The 22,116-nt window shown below is 37.8% G+C and overlaps 1 protein-coding gene across 3 annotated transcripts in view; it reads right to left on the minus strand.

Moving 5' to 3' along the window:
* Positions 1-20,919, minus strand: part of Tnpo-SR (transportin 3) — a 28,016-nt gene extending 7,097 nt beyond the window's left edge. The window contains exons 1-14 of one of the 3 annotated variants that reach the window (XM_068359062.1): positions 20,388-20,919; positions 19,952-20,219; positions 15,827-15,922; positions 15,397-15,562; positions 14,326-14,504; positions 10,688-10,857; positions 9,551-9,718; positions 9,170-9,290; positions 7,359-7,505; positions 6,797-7,002; positions 4,915-5,134; positions 3,325-3,552; positions 2,564-2,698; positions 1,108-1,248 (exon numbers count right to left, since the gene is read on the minus strand). In XM_068359062.1, coding sequence (XP_068215163.1) covers positions 1,108-1,248; positions 2,564-2,698; positions 3,325-3,552; positions 4,915-5,134; positions 6,797-7,002; positions 7,359-7,505; positions 9,170-9,290; positions 9,551-9,718; positions 10,688-10,857; positions 14,326-14,504; positions 15,397-15,562; positions 15,827-15,922; positions 19,952-20,068 — 2,094 coding nt within the window. In that variant the 5' untranslated portion in view covers positions 20,069-20,219; positions 20,388-20,919. Of the gene's footprint in view, positions 1-1,107; positions 1,249-2,563; positions 2,699-3,324; positions 3,553-4,914; positions 5,135-6,796; positions 7,003-7,358; positions 7,506-9,169; positions 9,291-9,550; positions 9,719-10,687; positions 10,858-14,325; positions 14,505-15,396; positions 15,563-15,826; positions 15,923-19,951 lie in introns of all 3 variants that reach the window. The other 2 variants (XM_068359063.1, XM_068359061.1) reach the window with 2 other exon arrangements.
* Positions 20,920-22,116: the final 1,197 nt, after the last annotated feature.

Here is a 22,116-nt window from a genome sequence, read left to right on the forward strand (position 1 = left end):
TGAAGGGTAAAAAGCAATCTTAGTGAAATTTCTTAATTCCATACTTGCCTGATGTTCATTCAGTACTGTATTGATTTTATTTTTCAGAAGCTCAGCTTAATCGACACTTACCAGACTATTCAGTGAATGTGTAGGCAAGGACAAATGAGACGTAGCCAGAGAGGGATACAATGTAGTACTAACTGACTAGTTAAAGGACCCCAATAACTCTCTAGGGGTAATATCTAAAAAAGGAATATCTAAAAAAGGGATAGAAGAGGGGAGAAATGATTTGCTGAAGACAATTCTGGAAGAAATGAAAGAAAATGAAAATAACAGGTGGATGATAGAGACTAAGAAATGGATTAAAGATATGGAAATGAACGATAGAACCTTTAGGAGAATGGGAAGAGAAGAGCTTAAGGCCAAAATTAGAGAAGTAGATGGTAAAAAGTGGAGGGATGAGATAAAAGAGAAAAATAGTTTAGAAATATACGAACTAGAAAAAGGGCAAATAGGAGAAGAAATGTTTTATGACAACAAACCTAATTCTATTATTATGTATAGAGCTAGGTCCAACTGTTTGAAATTAAACGATAGGAAAAGACATGAAGCGGGAGGTAGGGTAGAATGCAAACTATGTGGGGCAGTTAATGAAGACCTCGCCCACTTCATTCTTGAGTGTTCAGACCTCAGCGACGAAAGAAGAAAAATAGTGGAATTGCAACAGCCGTATGAAGAAGAAAAGAAGAAGATAATAGGAAACATGCTGTTCAAGAAAGAAGGAATAGAGAAAAGAAAAGAATATATCTATCAAATATGGAAAAAAAGAGAAGAAAATAAAAGAATTAGAATAAAGAAGAAAACCAAGGAGGTGCCGATGGAAAGGCTAATCCCTCCGCCCAACAACAACAACAACAAGTGTGATATTGAAATGGTTTTATACTCGTGAAAGTCATCACTAACTCATTTACCAAGTACAGTGCAGTACATGCATTAAAATGACAAAATGATGAATCAAAGGTTTATGCCTCATCTTGCATGTTTGCTGGCCCACTGTACGCAGTGGCCGAGTGTCAGCAGTATATGAGTGATAGATTTGCTGTGAAACTGTAATATATTAACTACCTGTTCAACTAAAGGAGACAGCAGCGGCATTGAATGCTGGTGGACGCAGCGCACAACAAACCGCAAACAACGACACGTGTGTTCCATTACCCGTAAATCCGTGCTAAACCTCTGGAACGTCAGCGATAACGTAGGCCAAACCTGTTAAAAGTATAAAATGCATTTAGTGTTACAAAGATATTAAACTTGGGAAATACATAAAATAAACTTTAATAAACCTTTCTTTTAGGAGGATAAGCTATTATGATTGAGGGGGAGGTCTTTGTAAAAGAACATTATTATATTAGGGACATACTGGGCTATGAACCAGGAAAGGAAAGGGCTGATTTTAAGTGGTAACAGCGTGAATTTAATTTATTAATTTTGCTATAATATCCTTGTACTGGGGCCTGAGAAGCCATTCACCCTCCAAGCGCAACAGGGGAAAATGGAGCAGTTACACTATGAAGTAAAAGTTGAAGAGTATGAGAAGATAGATGAAAAAAAGGAAGTGAGAACAGAGGTAAAGTGGAAGGCTATAAAGCAAGTGAAGCAAGTGTAGCTCGGTTTCAAGGGAACGTTGCAAAGACCCGTAAGCAACGCCTACAGCACACCGTGTGAGATGCACTGATGGCACTAAACACCCCTCTACAGGGGTTAACAGTGCAGATGAAATGTAGATAGATAAATAAAAATCAAATTAGTAAAATAATACAACTACTTACACTTGGTTCATTAGACCTTAATTACTTTATCATGCAGCAAATAAAAAATATTAATAAAATGGGATGGTCGCACTACGAATGAGGAAGTGGCAGAGATGGGATATACACAAAAAGGATGGAGGACTCGTCTCAAATATTGCGAAGGTTAGGACATTTGGAGAGAAAATGTAAGGTCCATGTGGTTATAATAGCAATGAAAGAGTAGCAGAACCAAAGACCCATTTGAATAATAGTACACTGTACAGCACTTCTTTTCAGAAAAAAAACTTTCCTCTCCACCTCCCCCCACCTAAACATGACTAGAAACCTTAACCCTTTAACCCCCAGGCTATTTGGAAATTTCTAACCCTTAACCCCCCCCCAGGGGATTATTTTTTCCCAGCTCATTTTGCAGTATATTTTTTTTTAAATTGTTTTAACAGCCTTAATTTTTGTCATAGAGAGGTCAGGTTGGTCTCATTCTCTTTGAAAATGCCTGAATTTTAAAAAAAAAATTATCAAAAATATGAAAAAAAGAAATTTTATAGCATTTTTTTTGCAAGGACGTACCGGTACGTCCATGGGGGTAAAGGGATGGCTTTTGTAAAACGTACTAGTACGTCCTTTGGGGGTAAAAGGGTTAACATTAACCTTTGAGATCTGTCTATTTTCCAAAATCTCTCTCACCGAAGAAATACGTAATCCAAAAACTGCGAGTATTGAGAATAGGCAAAATCCAAAAACTGCGAGTATTGAGAATAGGCAAAACTTACCTCCATTACGACCTCCTGACAAGGATGCTGTTCTCCATTGTGAACGATTGGATTAACATTTCTGAATATGGCTGCTAGTCGATCTAACCACACTACCGGATCCGATTTGGTATTTTTCTCTATCGATGCATTTTCCTGCAATTTAGAAATCAAGCTTGTCTATTAAACACAATAACGACCATAGATAATATTTTCACAAAACAAAAACCAGCAAAAAATATGTATGTTGTACATAATATATGCAATTGAATTATGCACATTTTGGTACATTAGTCCATTTCTTTTAGCGATGCATATTTGCACCGACTCGCAGCGGTGCCCTTTTAGCTCGGAAAAGTTTCCGGATCGCTGATTGGTTGGACGAGATAATTCCAACCAATCAGCGATCAGGAAACTTTTCCGAGCTAAAAGGGCACCACTGCGAGTCGGTGAAAATATGCATCGCTAAAAGAAATGGACTATAGTTTCATACAATTCAGAAAAACATCAACCACAATATATCAAAATGACATTTTTGACCTTTTTGTGACTTTGACCTTGACCCAATCACTCCCAAAATCTTATCAAATTGTCCTTGCATCATGACCAATCATCCCAATAAATTTCATTAGATTCGGTCAATTAGTTTTTTAGTTATGTGAATCACAAACATACAAACAATTAAGTATCTACCTATCAAAACATAACCTTTGCAATGAAGTTGGCAAAAATAAATATCAATGCAACAATAACCACAACAGCAACAAAGTTGGAAAATTTACCTCTATTACTTTTTGTAAATTCCTAATTTGAACTAGACACAGCTTTTTCATATCCTCCTGGATTCTTTCTCGCGGTAGTCTGCCCAAGATAGAGGCTACACCTTTCAGTAGGCCCACAACAGCCTCATTGCTTATGCTGAAGGAATCCAAGGAGCCGATGATTTGCATCAGCCCTTCGAAGTGCTGCTCTATGTGGTCACGACAGCTCTGGCAGACAGCATCCAATGCCTAGATGAGAGGACAGATGTTAGGAAATCATTAAAATGTGAACATATTCAAAAATCAAATCATATTTGTATATACTATATAAAAAATTAAATAAAGAAGGTCCTGAACTTTCAAACATTTGATAGTCCTGAACTTGCAAGCATTCATTGATACAGTCCTGAACTTACAAACATTCATTGATACAGTCCCGAACTTGCAAGCATTCACTGATACAGTCCTGAACTTGCAAGCATTCACAGATACAGTCCTGAACTTGCAAGCATTCACTGACACAGTCCTGAACTTGCAAGCATTCACTGACACAGTCCTGAACTTGCAAGCATTCACTGATACAGTCCTGAACTTGCAAGCATTCACTGACACAGTCCTGAACTTGCAAGCATTCACTGATACAGTCCTGAACTTGCAAGCATTCACTGACACAGTCCTGAACTTGCAAGCATTCACTGATACAGTCCTGAACTTGCAAGCATTCACTGATACAGTCCTGAACTTGCAAGCATTCACTGATACAGTCCTGAACTTGCAAGCATTCACTGATACAGTCCTGAACTTGCAAGCATTCACTGATACAGTCCTGAACTTGCAAGCATTCACTGATACAGTCCTGAACTTGCAAGCATTCACTGATACAGTCCTGAACTTGCAAGCATTCACTGATACAGTCCTGAACTTGCAAGCATTCACTGACACAGTCCTGAACTTGCAAGCATTCACTGATACAGTCCTGAACTTGCAAGCATTCACTGACACAGTCCTGAACTTGCAAGCATTCACTGACACAGTCCTGAACTTGCAAGCATTCACTGACACAGTCTTGAACTTGCAAGCATTCACTGACACAGTCCTGAACTTGCAAGCATTCACTGATACAGTCCTGAACTTGCAAGCATTCACTGATACAGTCCTGAACTTGCAAGCATTCACTGATACAGTCCTGAACTTGCAAGCATTCACTGATACAGTCCCGAACTTGCAAGCATTCACTGATACAGTCCCGAACTTATAAGCATTCATTGATACAAACAAATCCAACTGAAATTATAAATCTCAGATGTTATTTCAAAAGTTCATTATGTAATACTGCAATAAAACTATTATTTAATCTAATGCAGTAAGGAACATGATAATTGCAATACGAAAATGGACTATTTGTTCACATTTGCAGATGAAAACTGAAGGCCTACACAAGGGCAATACTTTCTGTAATTTGAATAGACACTAAAAAAAGTAAACTTAAGAAAAAATTTATAAACTGTACATGAACGTGACTGCAGTCGTTTTATCTTTACAGTTATGAATCACTGAAAAAAAATCTAAAATACTAAACACTGAAATGCAATTAAAGTAGAAAATTCTTACCTTAGCCGAGACAGTCGCCAAGTGTTTATTATGAAGACGTTTCGTAAGGAACTGTAAAACAAGGGGTAGCAGGTTCGGATGGCACGCGACCCATTCGTTGAGCTCCGCTAACAACTGGACTGACGTGAAGGCAACTTGAAGGTGCACCTCCTCCGGTTGGTTCAAAACTGCCTCGAGGATAGGTGGCACTACCTCGTTTTCTTCTCTGTTGGCGAGATCACTATAAATATTACTAGTATTACTCATATCATCATCATAAAAAGTTACAATATATATAAATATAGTCCCCATTCTAGTGTCATAGGATCCCTCCTGAAATTATTTGTTTTTAAAGTTTTATTCCAGCTGTGACAAGTTATGGAATGATCTTCCTAATCGGGTAGTTGAATAGGTAAAACTTCAAGGGTTCAAACTTGCAGCAATTGTTTTTATGTTGAACAGGATAGCATAAGTCTTTTTATAGTTTTTTATTCTTTATCTTTATAATTTATTTTGTGAGGTTTATTCTTCAATGTTGTATCTCCTTTTCTATAATGGGTGCTTTTTTGAATTGGTGTCCTTGAGATTACAGCACTGTATAATGCAGGAAGGAGTTGCAGTTTAGCAGATTCTAATAATAATAATAATAATAATAACAACAACAACAACAACAATTGCACAAGTTTTGCTTGATTGTAAAATATTCAACCATCCACAAACGTTGACATACAATATCCCAATATTTCTTTTAAAATCTTAATGTTCAGAAAATTAATCACTAAATTCCTAAGCTATACTATTATCATCATTTAGTGATATAACCAAACAATTTGGCTAAAACATTAACTCAAATGATAGTGGTTAACAGTTTGTTTTTAACTAAATATTAATATTGTAGTCTTTATTCAATATATAAAAATAATAATGCCGATTACGAGTATACAGAAGGCCCTCAACTTACAAACTTAATAGGTCCTAAGAAGCTGTTTGTAAATAAAAATTGTTTGCAAGTCAAACTGTTTGTAAGTCGAATTCTGTTAACCCTTTTACCCCCAAAGGACGTACTGGTACGTTTCACAAAACTCATCCCTTTACCCCCATGGACGTACTGGAACGTCCTTGCAAAAAACTGCTATAAAAAAAAATTTTCTTTTATATTTTTGATAATTTTTTGAGAAAATTCAGGCATTTTCCAAGAGAATGAGACCAACCTGACCTCTCTATGACAAAAATTAAGGCTGTTAGGGAGATTTAAAAAAAATATACTGCAAAATGTGCTGGGAAGAAAATAACGCCTGGGGGTTAAGGGTTGGAAATTTCCAAATAGCCTGGGGGTAAAAGGGTTAACTTTTAGGTAAGCCAAACCTGAATCCCATGCCTATGATTTTCAACTACAAAGGTCAACAAGTAGTTGGGTTTCATATGAAATAGATATCAGGTTATTAGAAATGTTGTTTTGCTTACTGTGTTAACCCTTTTACCCCTAGGCTATTTGGAACTTTCCAACCCTTAACCCCACAGGGGTTATTTTTTCTCAAGCACATTTTGCTATATATATATTTTTTTTAAATTACTCTAACAGCCTTAATTTTCGTCATAGAGAGGTCAGGTTGGTCTCATTCTCTTGGAAAATACCTGAAGTATCTCAAAAAATTATCAAAAATTTGCAATAAAAAATGTAAATAGCAGTTTTTTGCAAAAACGTACCGGTACGTCCATGGGGGTAAAGGGATGAGTTTTATGAAAGGTACCAGTACATCCTTTAGGGGTAAAAGGGTTGAAAGATATACTTTTAATGCAGTATTTCTTTATCTCATCATTATTTTTAGTTAGATTCGTGTTTGTATCTATGAATGTTTATAAATTGGGGACTTTCTGTATTACGATAAAATGCTTCACTCACGGTATGAGATTTTTCGCAACGCTTTGCATGATGAACAGTGCAGCTTCCATCAGATTCCAATTTTTCGTGACGTCGGGCGACTGAAGTATGTGCGCCATCTGCTGGAAGCAGGGCTTCGAGCCGCAGATGAAGACGACGTCTTTTATGAGTTCCTGCACCCGCTCGCGAAACTCGTAAAAATCGTCTTGCTGTACCAGTATGCTTTCCTATTGTGAAAAAAAATAAAAAATTATGGAGGATGAATACGTGCTTAAAACCCAATAAGGAAGAAAATTCATAATAAAAGATACTACGACTTTATACTTTAAGTACATTGGTTTCTCTTTAAGAAAAAAAAATTGAAAATTTGGGACCACCCTTATAAAATTGAGCAAATTAAAACTTCATGTTAGTAATGTGAAACCTTTACGAATAATTATGAATAAATGAATATCTTTTTCTTATCTCTGATCAGGTAAAACAATAGTTATCATACATTTCAAACATTTAAATTTAATGTAGAACCAAACCTACTCAACTTGAACGTTTTCAATCAAGACAGAAACACAACACTACTACTTACATGGTCAGGTTCAATTTGACAGTGTCTATACAATGCTTCTATTAAACGTTCAACGTAAGGCTTAAACTGCTCGTTGACATTATCAGAGTTTTTCCTATAAACGACTTCTGATAGTTTGTACCAGAAGTTAAAAGTTATTTCTGCAACCTGCAAAAGAATGAGAACAAGACCTTTAGTTTTTTCCGACATAAATAATAGGATTTAAAAAAGTGATCACAATGTAGTTAAAATATGACCAATTCTTAGTCATTTTTACTTTTTCTAGCAATACCACAAACCACTTCTATAGGAGAATCCTAGGATATTCCCAGCTCCAACCAGAAAACCTGAAAATTCTGGAAAGGCCTCCCCCCAATCACCCCTACCCCCCTGGGGATGACCAAAAGTTAGCTCAGGTTGTGACCGGGCCAATGAACTCCATTACAGTCCTTGTCGTCTTTGTGTTCGGTCGTCTCGTTCTGACCAGATTTTTTACCAGTGTTGTGTTCCTCGCGTAGTATCCCCTGTTTTTTCCTGTGCATGTTCTGGTTGTGCATTACCATTCAGCATGGAAAGTAAGCATGTTCAGTGTAGGTGTCCAGGTGTGGAAGGGGAAGCCTGTGGTGCCTTCCTTTTGCACATGAAAATAGATCCCCATGCTTTGAGCACTTCATGACGGGGTCATCTTTGTTCTCGGGAGTACATGCGCCCCGATTGTGTAGACTGGCCTGACTTCCAGTGGAAATTAATGGCCACCAAGAGAAGGAAGATGAAAAAGGACAGATCGCCATCGAGGAAGTAGAGACTCAAGGTCCACCTCCAGCTCAACAAGTTTGAGTCCCGCTTGTCCAGTGCCTTTTCCTTCTTCATCAGGTACTTCCGGCGAGCGACATGCGGGGACTTCGGTGGTTGCTCCTGGTATCTCCGTCGAGGACATCGTCCAAGCAGTTTGGGCCAGACTTCGTTCCGGGGGAACACACTGCCAGCTGTTTGGTGGAGGATGGCAGTTACCACGTGTTCTACCTCACAGACAGCCGTAGAACTCAGGGTTGCTACGGAGACCACACGTGTTCCACCCAGACAACCAGCCTTGCTGCCTGCGGCCTCTCTGTTAGACCGCGTGTTCACCCCGGCCCGAGACTTCTTCCCTTCCCAACGGCACGACATCATCCCACAAGGAGGGTTTCCAGAGTTCATCGGACTGGCAGCCAAGCTTTTGGTCAGGTCCTCCCCTCACCCACTTCAGGTCTCGCCAGAGGCACGTCCAGCCATTCTGGCCTTCTACAATCAGGGCATCGCCTACATCGCACCAGAGTCACGTGCCCCCTCAGGGAGTAGGAAGCAATCGGCTGAGCCTCCCCATGTCCAAGTAAATGAAACTTGTTTCACTAATGAAGGGAAAAACACATTCTCAAGTTTACTTCTAATCTTCATGACAGAAATTAAGATTAACTCTGTCAACTACAATAAATTTTTACTAAATGCTCTATCTGCTCTAAAGAATTGATAAGTAATTTATACAAAAGACCTTAATACCTAAAATAGAATACTACATGCAAAATTTCCCAACACCAATAAGTGGTACTTCTTTGCACCTAAATATTCTGAAAACCTTTCATAATACTAAACCCCATTCTCTAGGTCACCATAACGAATCTACCAGAAAGTGTACATCTTCCTCCTCCCGAGTAGAGATAATGTCCAGCTTTCACTATAATTAAGGAAACTACCTTTTGGGAAGCTCCTTTGAGTCTCTCAGTGACCTCCTTATACAAATTCACAATTACAATTTAGGATAAAAAAACAAAAAGCAAAGACTAACAATACATTACCTCCCAGTCATGGTGTCCTATACAGGTCAGGAGGAGATGCAACACCTGAAAGGACCCTAAACCCTGTCCAGGTTGATCCACCATCACTTCCACCAAGGTTTCCCCGAGTTCGGAGAATATTCTTTTGAAAGGATAAAAAAATTAATTAAAACTCTTCATTCATATATAGTAGTCATTAGAAACTTTAAAAATAAGTATCAAATCACGAATAAACAGAACTCCCGAGCCATCCAGCTTTCTTGCAAGTTCAACTTTAATTCTAGAAAGCAAGGGTAGTTCTCGTATGTTCCAGGAAGCTTATAATATTTCCTAACATCACAAAATTTCAAGTAATAGGATACATAATTACGATAAATACGGTAAAAAAAGTTGAAAACCCACCTTGCATAATTGGTGATGGCGTTAAGGTCCTCAAGTGCAACTGCCATGTGGTACGGTTCACCCAACTGCAACACCCCAGCAAACAACATTTCTGCTAGAGGCTGAATTCTTTCGGCCTCTAGCATAATCATGGCCGAGCATATGCAGTCGGTGGCAATTTCATGTAACCTGGTAAAAAAAAAAAATTTCAAAAACATTAAGTGAATGAACTTCAAAACTGGACAAAATAAAGAGTTGAAAAAAAAAATGTTGAAAAGCAAACTCATAAAAGCCAGGATCCCCATGTCATGCCAAAATTGAGTAGCACTGCTAAATGACATGACATGGGATCCTGGCTTTTGAGTCTGCATTTCAACATTCTATTTGAGCTATTTATTTTGCCCAGTTTTGAAATTCATTCACTACTACTTCTTCTTCGTCTGCATCTTTTCAACGGTGGGAAAAGATGCAGACAAAGAAGTGAATGAGCTTCAAAACTGGGCAAAATAAAGAGCTCAAATAGAATGTTGAAAAGCAGACTCATAAAAGCCTGGATCCCCATGACATGTCATTTAGCAGTGCTACTCAATCTTATATGTACAGTTGGACACAGGAATTCATGGTACATCTTGCTCAAGAGGAAGTGCAACCAGCCACACCTTTACTGCCCAGCAAGTTTCTGTGTTTAGCCCTGCCCATAACCTCTGCCATCTCTCCCAATACAGTACTATCTTTTGGATCCACTTCTTTGGAACGAGGTGTGACATGAACTCCTGTGTCCAACTGTACAATATGGGTCTCAAAGGTTCCTCTTTATACCTACAACAAAATGTTTATAATCAATCTTGAATAACAAATGTGACCCTTTGTGATTTCAAGGAAAAGAAATTTTACTGACAAGGCAATATTTCTATTCTAATGCTTAGTGAAAAGTTACTTTCCACAAAAAAAAATTGGTTATAGTGGTATTTTGAAGCTACTAATGTACAATATATTCTAAAATTGAAAATAACAAAAAACAAAACTAAGTCGAAGTTAGCCAATGCTCGACAGATGACTTCAAAAGAACCTCACATCTGGGTACATTACACAAACTGACTTCACTGGAATATTAAAGAGATAAATAACGTGGTCAGAACAAAATACAAGATTCCTTACCTCGCCGACACCTGGGGATTCCTCACAACACCAAGGATGTCCGTCACTAGACACGTGTTGGTCAAGAGAATCCACTCCTCGGTATGGATATTGAACCATGACGCTAAACACCTCAAGGCTTTCAAATGGGTACTCTCTTTGGTGGCTCCTTCAGTGTTTACTGCAATATGCTGAAATCAAACGTATGCAAATTAAATCTTAATCTTTCCACCGACATCTTCATGACTTGCGCAAACCTCACCTCAAGCAATCCTCAATAACAACAGCCTATTGAGACACCAAAGCCATTACTAATCACTGTTCATGATGGTTCTGATCTCAGCTTCAGTGAAAATAGACCAAATTAGAGCACTTACCAAATGGGCAATAGTAGCCACACAAGAAGGAATTTCAATCGAGTGTTGCATGTGTGACATCCGTGAAACATAATTCTAAAAACTTAAAAAAAAAAAAGAAGTTAGGATGCAATGGTCACACTGATATGGATATGCTTACAAAATAATGGTGGGAAGGTGTGGATGCAGTTCAAATGGATGGAACTTGGAACTTCTTGTTCTTTTCCGATGCACAACCATTTGGTAAAGGAGTTGGTGATCCGGAAATAAGTGTGCGCTATGAGGCTGCTAAGAGCAAACAGTGACGTGGGTTACTGGAGATGTTTGGAGACAGGTAACAGATGAGGCAAAGATTGGATGCGACGCCGAAGGTGTACGTACAGGCGCGCGGCAGCCTCTTCCATTGCATTGGCATTGCATGAGGAATTTGGTAGATTACAGAGGGAATGATAAGATGAGGCTGCAGTGGTAAACGTCATGAAGAAAAGATTTTGTGTGGTGATCCTGCTGTCAAAGGCTGAGAAGGCGTGAGGCACCTGGACAGAGGGCACGATCAAAGTTGGCGATAGTGAATCACTTGCCTTCCGGCACTAAACTTGAGTGACCTACAAAAGGTGGGAAAACTAAATCAAAATGAAAGTAAAAGTGATTTTCATGTCAATATCAAAGGGAGAAGACTTCTTTTAACATAAAAGCTTTCTGATTTATGTACAGATGTCTTATAATATCTATTTGTGCGGAGGGAGATGTCTATGACTTTGTGCAGTACAGTATCAACTTTACCCAAGCTAAAAAGGTGCAAAAATAAAATAGACATACTACAAATGATACTGCAAAATAATGAATTACCATATAGTAGAGCCCTTACTGCTAGCGTTACTAGATAAATTTTGTTACTTTACAAATTATTTTTGGATTACTATGATTACATAAATTTTGTAGTTGAAATTTCAAATTTGTGAAGCATCTATTACCTGTAAAATTTACACTAACATCATTACCATGTTCTAAATTCAATACGGTGCCTGCAAAACCCCTATCACTAAACTTTACAAAATTCTCTTTTTCTGACATTGTTTACCAACATAACATTCAGCTACACACAAAAAACTAAAAAGTTTCCATGGTACTCAACTAAACAACTATTTATAGCCAAGTACTGCATGAAAGCCTGTGGCCTTGAAAAGCACCCAGCTACTCTCCCCTTTTCAAGTTTATCATCATCATTTGGTAATTTAACCTAACAACAATAATGACGTACCTGGAAAAAAGAGTACCATTCAGCATGACCAACGCATGAGCGAGGTGTGAAATGCATGCATGCCATTCAAGAAAAAACAGAACCATAAATAGAATTAACTTCAGACACTGAACAAATCCAAATGATAAATTTTAAACGGCTGCCAATTGAAATTTGTCCTTGAACCAAAAAGGATTTAAGAACTTAACATCGAGATTGCATGCAACGTAAGTCTTGCACGAAATATAATTGGTATAATGGAAGTTGCATACTGCCGATAGCTTCATGTAAGGGAATAAATTTGCTTTGAAATAAGAGGTTGGTTCTTTGGGAAAGGAATTCATCTCAATAATAATTATACGTGTACATGTACAGTACTAGTAAAAATGCTGTCTGTAATTGTGCAAATTTAAAAGTAAAAAATCACTGACGAAAAAAATAAAAAATGTCCCCTCATCTATATGCATGCTAAGAAGAGGCAATGATCTTATCCATTTCACATTCAAAACACTTTCATTTTAACATTTATATAGTAAAATTTCTCTAATCAAATTCTTAGATTTTACAAACGTAAACATATTTCATACGTGTAACTTTCCCTGTACTTAGGAAATATACGACTACCTGTATACCAATTTTGTACACGTAACTTTCCCTGAACTTAAAAAATATTCTACCAGTGAAAGATGAAAGGAAAAGGCATGTAAAAAAAATCAAATTTTACAAGACACGAACTAGTAGAATGCCAACGTGGATTGTTGTAACATATTTAGAAGACACAATGACAGCTAAACTACAGTCACATCACACAAAAGTTAAATACCTTATGAATATCATAAAATAACATTATTTCCAACATCTTCTCAATGACTTTTCAAAGGTTATAGGGAACGTAAAGGAATAAAGATTGTGCTAGTAGAGTATGGTAGTAAAGACACAAAAATCTAAATTTTTTCTTCACCCCTTTCACCCCCACCATAAGGTTAAATTTTGAGCACATTTGGCTATATATTTTTTTAGATTGCTCTAACAGGCTTAATTTTTGTCCTAGAGAGGTCAGGTTGGTCTCATTCTTTTGGAAAATGCCTGAAGTTTCTCATGAAATTATCAAAAATATATAAAAAACATGTAATTAGCAGTGTTTTGCAAGAACGTACCGGTACGTCCTTTTGGGGGGTGAAAGGCTTAACTTACTTCAACCACAAATCATCAGCAACTCTACTCAAATGAAAGGCTAACTTAAACCAGTACATAGCACCTCCAAACATCCAACATTGGCCTGAATTCCACAAAAACCTATACAAATTCCCTAACTTTCAAAGAAAGAAAATAGGCTACACCACAATAACTACCAACAGCAGTAACAATGACAATATTAAGAAAAGAACCATTGAAACAAACTACCACAATGTCAATAAAGATACATAGGATATGCTCCACAATGAATTCAAAGCTTATCTATAATGCAAAGAAAACTATTGGTTGAAAATTGAATAAGAACATGAATGAAACCTGAGGGGCACTCAGTAGAGCGCAGACCTCCGCCCCGGCAACTTATTCCTCGACCTTTTGCTCGACTGTGACCTTGAACTTTGACCTTAACCTTTCAAAATTTAATCATTTCAAGCTTTTTACATAGCAGTGAATCCCTGCATGTTTCATTACTCTACGGTTAAAATTGTGACCCGGAAACTCTTCACAAACAAACACAAACAGGGTCTAAAACGTGACATCCTTCCGACTTCGTTGGCAGAGGAGATTAACCAGAAAAAAATTATGTGATTGACAATGAAGACAATTAGAGAAAACCCTCATTACCTCAAGACCTTACATTTCATCTTAGGGAGATTAGACAGCAATATGGATTATTGTATATTAAAATAAGTAACAAATTCAGTACTTTCTAAATACAATATCTAACACATATCACAACTTCTACTTAAAGTATTTCTCAATTACATGAATACCATACATTAATATGAAAAAGAGAGAGAGAGAGAGAGAGAGAGAGAGAGAGAGAGAGAGAGAGAGAGAGAGAGAGAGAGAGAGAGAGAGATACTCACCAGTAATTCTATTATACTAGGAACTTTTCGCTTGAAATAATCGTCCAACTGTTTTCTTCTATTGAGTCCCAAGCGGAGCTGTCTGGAATGCAACTCTTCAGGTAGCGCGATTAGAACTTCCAACAGCGGAACTAGATTGGGAGTGCTCGAACTTGGCCCAAACTGATGAATAAGGTCCACTGAAAAATAAAAATTACCTTTGTAAATTAAAAACGCATTAATATAATTTCGTACTGCACCTTTGTGTCGAGATTTTCTTGGCTTGATATCGTTACCACAATTTTCATTATTACTATAAAAAAAAAAAAAAAAAAAAAAAAAAAAAAAAAAAATAAAACAGCGGCAGTTAACTAGAGGGTAATACTCTCAAAACAATATTATATAAAGTAATGCAGTAGGCAAGACAACACTTGCAATACTTGTTGACTTTTGCAGCTGAAACGTCCCGTAGGAAAATTTAACAAAATTTAACTTACTAAAAGCTTCTTGGAGCCTATTAAGTTTGTAAGTTCAGGACCTTCTGTACTATAGCAAGATTTGCTATGACATTAAAATCAAAATATTTTCATAGTAATACATAGACTCTATGGACAAGATTCATGGTATGACAATGAAACAATCTCCAATAGATTTAGATTTGAGAGCAAAGCCCTCAGAAGGATATTGGGAGTTAAATGGCAGGACAGGATTAGAAATGAAACTATTAAGAGAGATTACTCGAGTGCCATATGTGGATGAGATCATGATGAGGGGTAGATGGAAATGGTTTGGGCATGCTCTTTGCACTCCCCAAGTGAGATTAGTTCACCAAACATTCAGCTGGGCTCCCCAAAGAGTTGGAAGACCCAGGCCTACATGGCTGAGGATATGAAGTGCAAAGTAGATGATGATAAATGGAGAAGTATTGAATTAAAAGCTCAAGATAAAGACGGCTGGCGAAATCTAACCGAGGACCTTAGTGTCAATAAGCGTAGGAGGAGATGATGATAACGATGACATAAAAATCCAATGAGCAAGTGAACAGTACTACCTAACCTAAAGGACAGATCACAATCAAATTCAAACACTTACAGATGGGATCCTCCCATGATGCCATATGCAATGCTAAGTCAGCTAGGGCAACACACAGCTGCGTAGCGATTCCCTGATAGGTGTGTTCGTTGATGTGGCTCAGGTGTTCCAGCATCGACGACCGTAGCGAGCCATGCGCCTCTTGTGGGAGTTCTCCAAAATACAACTAAAAAACAAAAAATACAAAATTTATAGCCAAAAATTCTAATCCAAAAATGGCTCAGATGATCCAGCACTGGTGATCGTAGCGAGCCACATGTCTCTTGAGGGAGTTCTCCAATATACAACTAAAAAACCAAAACACAAATCTTATAACGAAAAAGTAAATACACTCGTGTACAGACAATTTAATGATATATCAGATAAATGAAAGGATAACAATCAATTAAATCTATTCTATTGCCAGCAGTAAACATTTCAACTAAAGTACCTGTATTTTGGTTCGCAGCGTCTGCGCTGCGAAGAAGCAAGAGTTGACATCTCGCTTGGTGTGTAAGAGTTGGTCGGCTACCTTCCATGCTTGTACCTGTGTGATGAGGAAGCTTATTATATATCTTTACTTATGAATGATGCTTGCTTTAGGAAGCTAATTTGAAAGATTGGACACATCTGTTACTGTCAAGAAATCTCCCCAGGCAAAAAATATCAGTTTACATAAATTATGTGAATTGATGAGAACATAATGCTGTATTATTATTATCATTATTATTAGCTACACTAAAACCCTAGTTGGAAAAGCAGGATGCAAGTCCAAGGGCTCCAACAAGGAAAAATAGTCCAGTGAGGAAAGGAAATTAAAGAAATAAACTACAAGAGAAATAATGAACAATATAAAATATTTTAAGAACAGTAACATTATGCATTACAGTACAGTATTGTAATATACTCTCATTCTACGCTTCTAGCCCTTCAGAAAAAGCTACATTTACATGTCAATATTTCTTAACCAGTAATACTTTTCGGGGTAAAACAAAATACGGGATACATTAAAATTGAACATGATAGATACTGGAGGAAGTATACATTATTTATGAAAATTTAGAAGATCAAATCAACCAATGTTATTCTACTTGGTATATAGAAAATACAGAAGTGAATGAATAGAGCCTCAACACTTATAAAGAGAATAGAAATAAAATACATACTTAGAAACTCTTAAACAGTAAAGGTAATGTTGAAATTAAAAATTCTATACAAGGTAGGGAGGAAATGGAATTACATAAAAATGAAATGTTAAGAATAAAAACCCACAAGTGATTTAGGTAATCTTACAATAGTTAAGCACAATGCTTGAACCTTGTAGTTTCAGTTATCCGAGGGGTGTTGGAGACTGACCGCGAGTTATTTCCCTTGAAAAAAAATTTCAGTTTCCTTCTATAATTTACTCAGTATTGCACAGTATTCTATAGCTTTATTCCTGCTGCTATTGTTTGTTTATTTGACGGCTGTCTTCCCAGTCCCATACAGCAGGGGAGCCCCCCCCTCTCTACAAGACCTCCACTGTCATTTCATCTTGTTCGTTCAGAGTATTCAACATTTCATATCACATATTGCTCATTTACTGTTAAACTGTCACTGTCAAACAACTCACAGGATGAGAAAGTCTTCAGTTTCTTAATTAGACAGTTGCCGTGAATGTTTTCGTGTTGAACAGGTCGACATAAGTCTCTCTTCATAGTTTACAAATGACATATTCAAACGTTGTTACTGATCATAAATTTTTTTATATTAATTGCTCTTTGCTTCTCTTATTGTCAATCCATTTCCTTATTTCCCTTTCTCACTGGGCTATTTTCCCTGTTGGAGCCTCAGGGCTTATAGCATTCTGCTTTTAAAACTATGGTTGTAGCTTAACTAGTACGTAATAATAATAATAATATAATAATGATATGCAATAACATAACCTTAATAAAAAATGCCAACATATTAAAAGGAAAGGTCTAGAAACAAAGGAACCTTTATTATTTTGCCTTTTTAACCCTACAAAGAAACGACAATGCACTTTGGGGTCATCCGTTCACGTAACACTAAGCGCTAAATAGAAAATTTATTAAAATTTCTAATGGAATTTCAAGTTTATTTCTATGAATATTCGTTATTTACACTACAAAACGTCGACATAAATAGGTTGACACATGATGTCATTGCTCCCCGGCCTAAAGTCACAAGCTAACAGCGTATTTGTTATGTCAGCAATCACCGGAAAGTTGATCAAAAGTTTAATCACTGACATGAATATCCCAAAACTAGCAAGTGATGTTTACAAAAATCCAATTGAGTTTAGAATATTAATTAATTTATCAAAAGATTTTACACACACAATTTTACAGGCTGCCTTCGCGCAAGAGCCTGTGTCTTGCTTCTTGCTTGGCAATCTAAAGCAAACAAACAACACAACACAAGATTATATATTGATGATTTTTAGTTATTGGAGAAAAGATGTACTGTATGTCTACTGTAAGTTCTAGAGCTTTCTAATATGCAGTCCCAAGATTATATATAACAAGGTCTCACTAGACATCTGATGACTTTTAGTTATTGGAGCCAAGATGTACCGTATGTCTACTGTAAGTTTTAGAGCTTTCAAATATGCGGTCCCAAGATTATATATAACAAGCTCCCACTAGACACCAGAATGACATTAAGGCTTTCCTAGAATAAACCACTTTCTTGCTTTCTAAGTGCTTCGGTAACGTGGTTTTTGACAATTATCACAAAATGCACTGTGATACTCTAATTACCTAAGAATGTAAACGACAAAAAGATCTTGTAGGTCCTTGAGTGCGTAGGGTTTCCATGTGTGATAGGCCCAGGAAAACTGCCCTTATATTAAGTAAAGGTATCTATTTTCAGTTCCAGTTTCATCAGAATAGATGCTCGCCAGAACATCAGCCGGGCAAGCCCAATCGTCAACTGTGGTGCCCAACCACAGCAGTGGTCTTACCAGTGAACAACTTAAAAGTTACAGTCACTGCCTGGGATCAATCTGCTGCTATGCGAATGCTAGGCGAACACGTTGCCACTGTACTAGCCAGGAGTAAAGTAACGTAAGTGGTAGATTTCACTTGATTTGTGACCCAGCACTGGGGCCCTGGAGGCCATTTACCCCAAAGGCAAAACTGGAGAAAAGAACCATCAGAGTGCTTTGAAGAGCTTGGACAGCTTGATGGAGAAAAGAATTACCAGAGTGCTAAGAAGGTCTTGGAGAGCAAGATGGCATAAAAGGGGCAGTTGAAGTATCAGTCAGAGAACAAGGACGAATGTGGATACAGCTATGGTCGAGGAATACTATAAAGACCATATAGGAATGGATACGAGTATATTAAAGAGGTATATATAGACCCATTTGGATACACTTTAATGTACAGTTTCTTATAACAAAGCTTTCTAAGTCTTTCAAGGGAAGTTTACATAAGTGGGAGGGTGCATGAGGCACAAGCCCCTGATGAGTAAAGGCACAGTGTCTTAGGTAAGGTTAGGGAGGAAACTGAAGCTTTGATGTTTACTAGTACCAGCAAACAGGTAAAAATGTACCTATTCTTAAGTAACAAGCCTAAAACTGCTTTCCTACAAGCATTTCCATAAGCCTGCGTACCTAATAATTAAGAAAAAGAAAACCATGTTATCCTTGACTGTTGCAACCAAACCTAGAACAAAAAAAGCCTGCTTTAGTAAATATATTCAGTATCCTATTATTAGCAAAGAACCCTCATATTCCTTTCAAGGATGCTGTGTTTTCATTCATTGGGGTGTAAATCCACTCTTAACAAATCTGACCTAAGAAGCATTTCCCTTTTAAGTGTATATTTACTCTATTTACTCGGAGAACATTCAGATAAACAAACATGTTTACTAGTAAAATCTCTGCATCCTACATCAATTTGATTATGTGACCTTGCAGTGGATAAAGCTCTAAGAAGAGTAAAGATATGGCACCTTAGATTAGGTTAACAAGGAAAATTAAGGCTTCAATGTCAACTAGAAACGGTATATACCAGGGTAAATAATTACCTATTCGGAGCCTTTGTATTTCAGCAGCTAGTTCCTCCAGTGAACATACCAACTAACCTAAACTTCCCCCCTAACCTAACCTTCAAGCTGTGTCCTTAGCTGATTACCTATCAAGGGGGGGGGGGGGGGTCTTACATTGCCGTATTCAGAGCCATTGTATATAAGCGGCCAGTTCCTCCCGTGTGGATTATAAATGGTCATCAACTAACAAACTCTCCCCGCTAACATAACCTACAAGCTGTATCCTTCCCTACTTGCCTTATGGGGGGGGGGGGGGGCTAACGGCCCCTGTGACCCGCCTTACACTGCCGTATTCTAAGTTAGCCGTAATCAAACAAAGTTGGCCGCTATCATACATACACCCCGCGAATTATTAGTCAGCCATCATCATACATACAGGTGGCCGCTATCATACATACACACCTCCCCAATTTCTCTTCGAACACTATTGTACTATATACCCAAACACTATACAGTACTGCTCGATATGAATCTCGGGGAAAGAACCGACGTAACAAAGGCCAGACACTGACCCCATACTCACCGATCTCTGCAGCTGATGCAGCCATTGGGAGGCTTGGTCGTGCTTCTGTCGATCTGTCGTCTGGATGTCATAGAGGGTGTCTACGGCCGCTAACACCTCGGCTATGTCCACTTCCATCTTCACATAGTATTCTGCAGTCCGTTCCAAGCGGCCAAGGCAAAAACCCTACTAGGGGACTATAACCTTGGGGAACTCGAAGAATCGTTCCCGGCCCATATCAATCTACGGACTCTATAGGGCTGCTGAATGTAAAGGTTAGGCTCGTCACCTTAATATAATTCGGGGTTAATTGAATTCTATATCATAAACATATAACACGGTGCGACAGGAAAGGGGAGGGGTTACTATAAGGTCCTGGACCAGAGGTCCACTTCAGATCGGGAAGTCAAGGCGGTTCGTCGGGTCCAAAGAACCACCTTTACCCTAAGCTCGTAACCTCAATATAATTCGGGGTTAATTGAATTCTATATCAAATATATCCCACGGTGCAACAGGAACAGGGAAGGGGAGGGGTTACTATAAGGTCCTGGACCAGGGGGCCACTTCAGGTCTGAAAATCAAGGCGGTTCGTCAGGTCCAAAGAACCACCTTTCAGCTTCGTCCCGAATCTTTTCCGGTTCCCTTCCTGCAACTTTTCAAGGAACACCTCATAATTCATTGGTTCTGTCTATTATTCCAAGCGATAGATATAGGCCCGGTCCATTGGGACATGGCGGAAAAAAAAAATCTACCGTAAACAATAACCACAAAATGCGACGGGGGAGGGGGACTTACAGCCTCACCGGACTGTATTTACGCAACTTCTACTGGAATTTAACACGTAAATTGATATTCCACGTTAATATCTTGTTGCTAATTCATCGAATATTCACTCAAATCGCCTTAATTCCGCAAATCTCGGCCGTAGCCTTGTAAGAGTAACGAGACAAACACCACCATAAATACTGTCCAATGTTGAAGCCTCAGTAACGACTTGAGGTTTCGAAGCTATCGTACAATTTCGTTGAATTGTCGTATTTTCGTGAGTTTCATTTTCCATTCTTTTTATTTGTTTTTCATTTTACATAATCTAAAAAAGAATATTTTGTATATGAATTTTAGATTATCTTTATCAGCTTATATCTCTTTTTAGATGTAACTACCTTTCCTAAAATATATTCTGAATACTGTGTAAATAAACTTGTCTCACTGTCCTTACAATACTTATCAAATCTCCTGCATTGAAATAAATGGAAGAAAATAACAACAATGATGGACAAGCGCAGTTGTTGAATTCAAAAAAAGCATTATAAAATGTACAATCAAGCTACGCTACATGTGTAAATTTCCGCGAACTCGCTAGGGATATTTGACCTTGAGGGCATTATCGTAACTTGACCCACTCATACCCAGTGGTTCCTTGTAACTGCCATGACGCACTCTCTCTCTCTCTCGTAGTATGAAGAAAACCGAAAACAATATCATAGTTACAATACTCTTTAAAGTAAGCATAATTATTATTATTATTATTATTATTATTATTATTATTATTATTATTATTATTATTAATTGCCAAGCTACAACCCTATTTGGAAAAGCAGGACGCTATAAGGCCAGGGGCTCCAACAGGGAAAATAGCCCAGTGAGGAAAGGAAACAAGGTAAAATAGAATATTTTAAGAGTAACGACACCAAAATAAATATATCCTATATAAACTACGAAAACTTTAACAATTCCAGAGGAAGAGAAAGTAGATAAAATAGTGTGCCCAAATGTACCCTCAAGCATGAGAACTCTAACCCAAGACAGTGGAAGACCATGGTACAGAGGCTATGGCACTACCCAAGACTAGAGAACAGTGGTTTCATTTTGGAGTGTCCTTCTCCTAGAAGAGCTGCTTACCATAGCTAAAGAGTCTCTTCTACCCTTACCAAGAGGAAAGAAGCCACTGAACAATTACATTGCCGTAGTTAACCCCTGGGGTGAAGAAGAATTGTTTAGTAATCTCAGTGTTGTCAGGTGTATGAGGACAGAGGAGAATCTGTAAAGAATAGGCCAGACTATTCGATGTCTGTGTAGGCAAAGGGAAAGAACCGTAACCAGAGAGAAGGATCCAATATGGTACTGTCTGGCCAGTCAAAGGACCCCACAACTCTCTAGCGGTAGTATCTAGAATATAGTTTAGA

The sequence above is a fragment of the Palaemon carinicauda genome, chromosome 35 (assembly GCF_036898095.1).
Source record: "Palaemon carinicauda isolate YSFRI2023 chromosome 35, ASM3689809v2, whole genome shotgun sequence".
Lineage (NCBI taxonomy): Eukaryota > Metazoa > Arthropoda > Malacostraca > Decapoda > Palaemonidae > Palaemon > Palaemon carinicauda.